The 1,643-nt window shown below is 31.4% G+C and overlaps 1 protein-coding gene across 1 annotated transcript; it reads left to right on the top strand.

The window, feature by feature from the left end:
• Nucleotides 1-114: 114 nt before the first annotated feature.
• Nucleotides 115-991, top strand: LOAG_15371 (hypothetical protein). The gene is made up of 2 exons (XM_003150861.2): nt 115-271; nt 651-991. Exons 1-2 carry the CDS (start codon nt 156-158, stop codon nt 754-756), a joined length of 222 nt encoding a protein of 73 aa, XP_003150909.2. The 5' UTR covers nt 115-155; the 3' UTR covers nt 757-991.
• The last annotated feature ends 652 nt before the right edge of the window (nt 992-1,643 follow it).

The raw sequence follows: 1,643 nt of genomic DNA, 5'->3' as shown, positions 1-1,643 counted from the left end.
TTTTTTTTTTTTTTTTTGCTACGATCTTTCCGTTGTCTTCACTGAGTTGCAAAGCGTTGAATGTAGGGAAAACGACAATGCTTACGTAGTCATGGATATAATCAACAGTGCTATTTCAGATTGTTGCGAAAGGGATACGACTTCCAGATCACCAAATGCCAGGGGAACCGGATCCATTTCGACTGCCCAGGGAAAAAAATATGCTGCGATTAATTGACTCGGGTAGTAATATGTCTACTGATCAAATCATTACAAGGATCATCGATCACAGGTATACGCGCCTGAATGATTTGCTCTTCTTTATATCTTTATATTGTGTAGTAAAATATAAATTAATTTCGGGAAAGTTTCACAACACTGGGATTCTAGTGTCTTTGATTTTAGCTGCAATCTTTAAGATTGTTTTTTTAAATTTTGTTAAGCTTCATAATTGATCACGTATTAGATTACACTTATCAGAAATCAAAGGTTTTTTTTCTTTTTTTTTCATATCGTAGCGAAGTATTAACACTTAGGTTTCTTGAATTATTTTATAGAAGTAAACAGCAATGGTTTTACATTAGTTTTCAGAGTAAAAATCTTTTGTAATGCTCATATTTGTTAAGGTTTTGGAATAACAAAACCTTCTATATAATTTGCAGTATTTCTAGGAATGATTATGAAAATAGAAATCGAAGAAAGGAGTGTCGCGAGGCTGATATTTATGAGAAAATTAAGAGTTTTAATTTAGATACTCTTCAAGTAATTAGTATCTGATCTACGCAATGCATTAACTATAGATGATATTATATCTTCATTTTCTGACGGTATTTCAGTAAAAAATTATTGCTACCGATATCTATAAAACTGGATTCTGAAACTTAAGGAAAGCTTGATCCTTCATTTTGGCATGATTTGAAATAAATTCAAGGCCATATGATAATTCCTGGAAGTTTCAGAATTCATTGGGAATGGTTCCCGTTTCACTTGATTTCATTAGAGAAGTTTACAGATTTTAGATGATTACAATTTCTGCTTTACTAATTATGGATGTATGAGTTGCATGACATGTAACATTTAACTTTACGCCAATGTAATTTCGAATACTTCGGTAGGGAAAATTTTCAGACCTATGTTTTCAAAACTTAAAAAAACGAAAACATCTATAGTTTGCAGGAAATCAATTTGTCAGTATCATAGATGGATATTCTGTATATATTCGTATTTCTTTCTCATTGTTAATGCTATGTTTTTTATAATTCATAGATCCATGCAGTTACTACTCATTCATCTTATTCTGAATTAATTATTGATTTCGTTGAGAAAATTTTTCAGTTTTCTAGATTTATTACGCTTGACAGGGTTAGCATATTCGCATCTTTTGTTTCAGCAGAAATATCTTTTTTCAGTTCGTTTGCTATACCGATAAGCTAAATATTATTTGACGGCAGTGACTGTACTTCGCGCTATTGATTCATCTTTTTCATTGCTTCGGATGTTATTATTGTCTGTGTTGAAAACTCTTGCCAAATTGGCGAATAATTTTTTTCAGTGATAAATGTTATGAAGTCCTGCAGAAACATTAGCAAGAAAACTGTAGACAACACTGCTCTATTTGTTGTGCATTTACAAATATGAGTGTCTTAAAAAGGCTTATTGTAGTC

Source organism: Loa loa (genome assembly GCF_000183805.2).
Source record: "Loa loa unplaced genomic scaffold supercont3.1867, whole genome shotgun sequence".
Lineage (NCBI taxonomy): Eukaryota > Metazoa > Nematoda > Chromadorea > Rhabditida > Onchocercidae > Loa > Loa loa.
This window is presented reverse-complemented; position numbering and strand designations above follow the sequence as displayed.

Excerpts from the sequence above, each read along its gene's own strand:
- LOAG_15371 (XM_003150861.2), top strand. The coding sequence starts at position 156 with ATGCCAGGGGAACCGGATCCATTTCGACTGCCCAGGGAAAAAAATATG. Across the intron at positions 272-650 it reads ACAAGGATCATCGATCACAG|GAATGATTATGAAAATAGAA; the intron begins GTATACGCGCCT and ends CAGTATTTCTAG.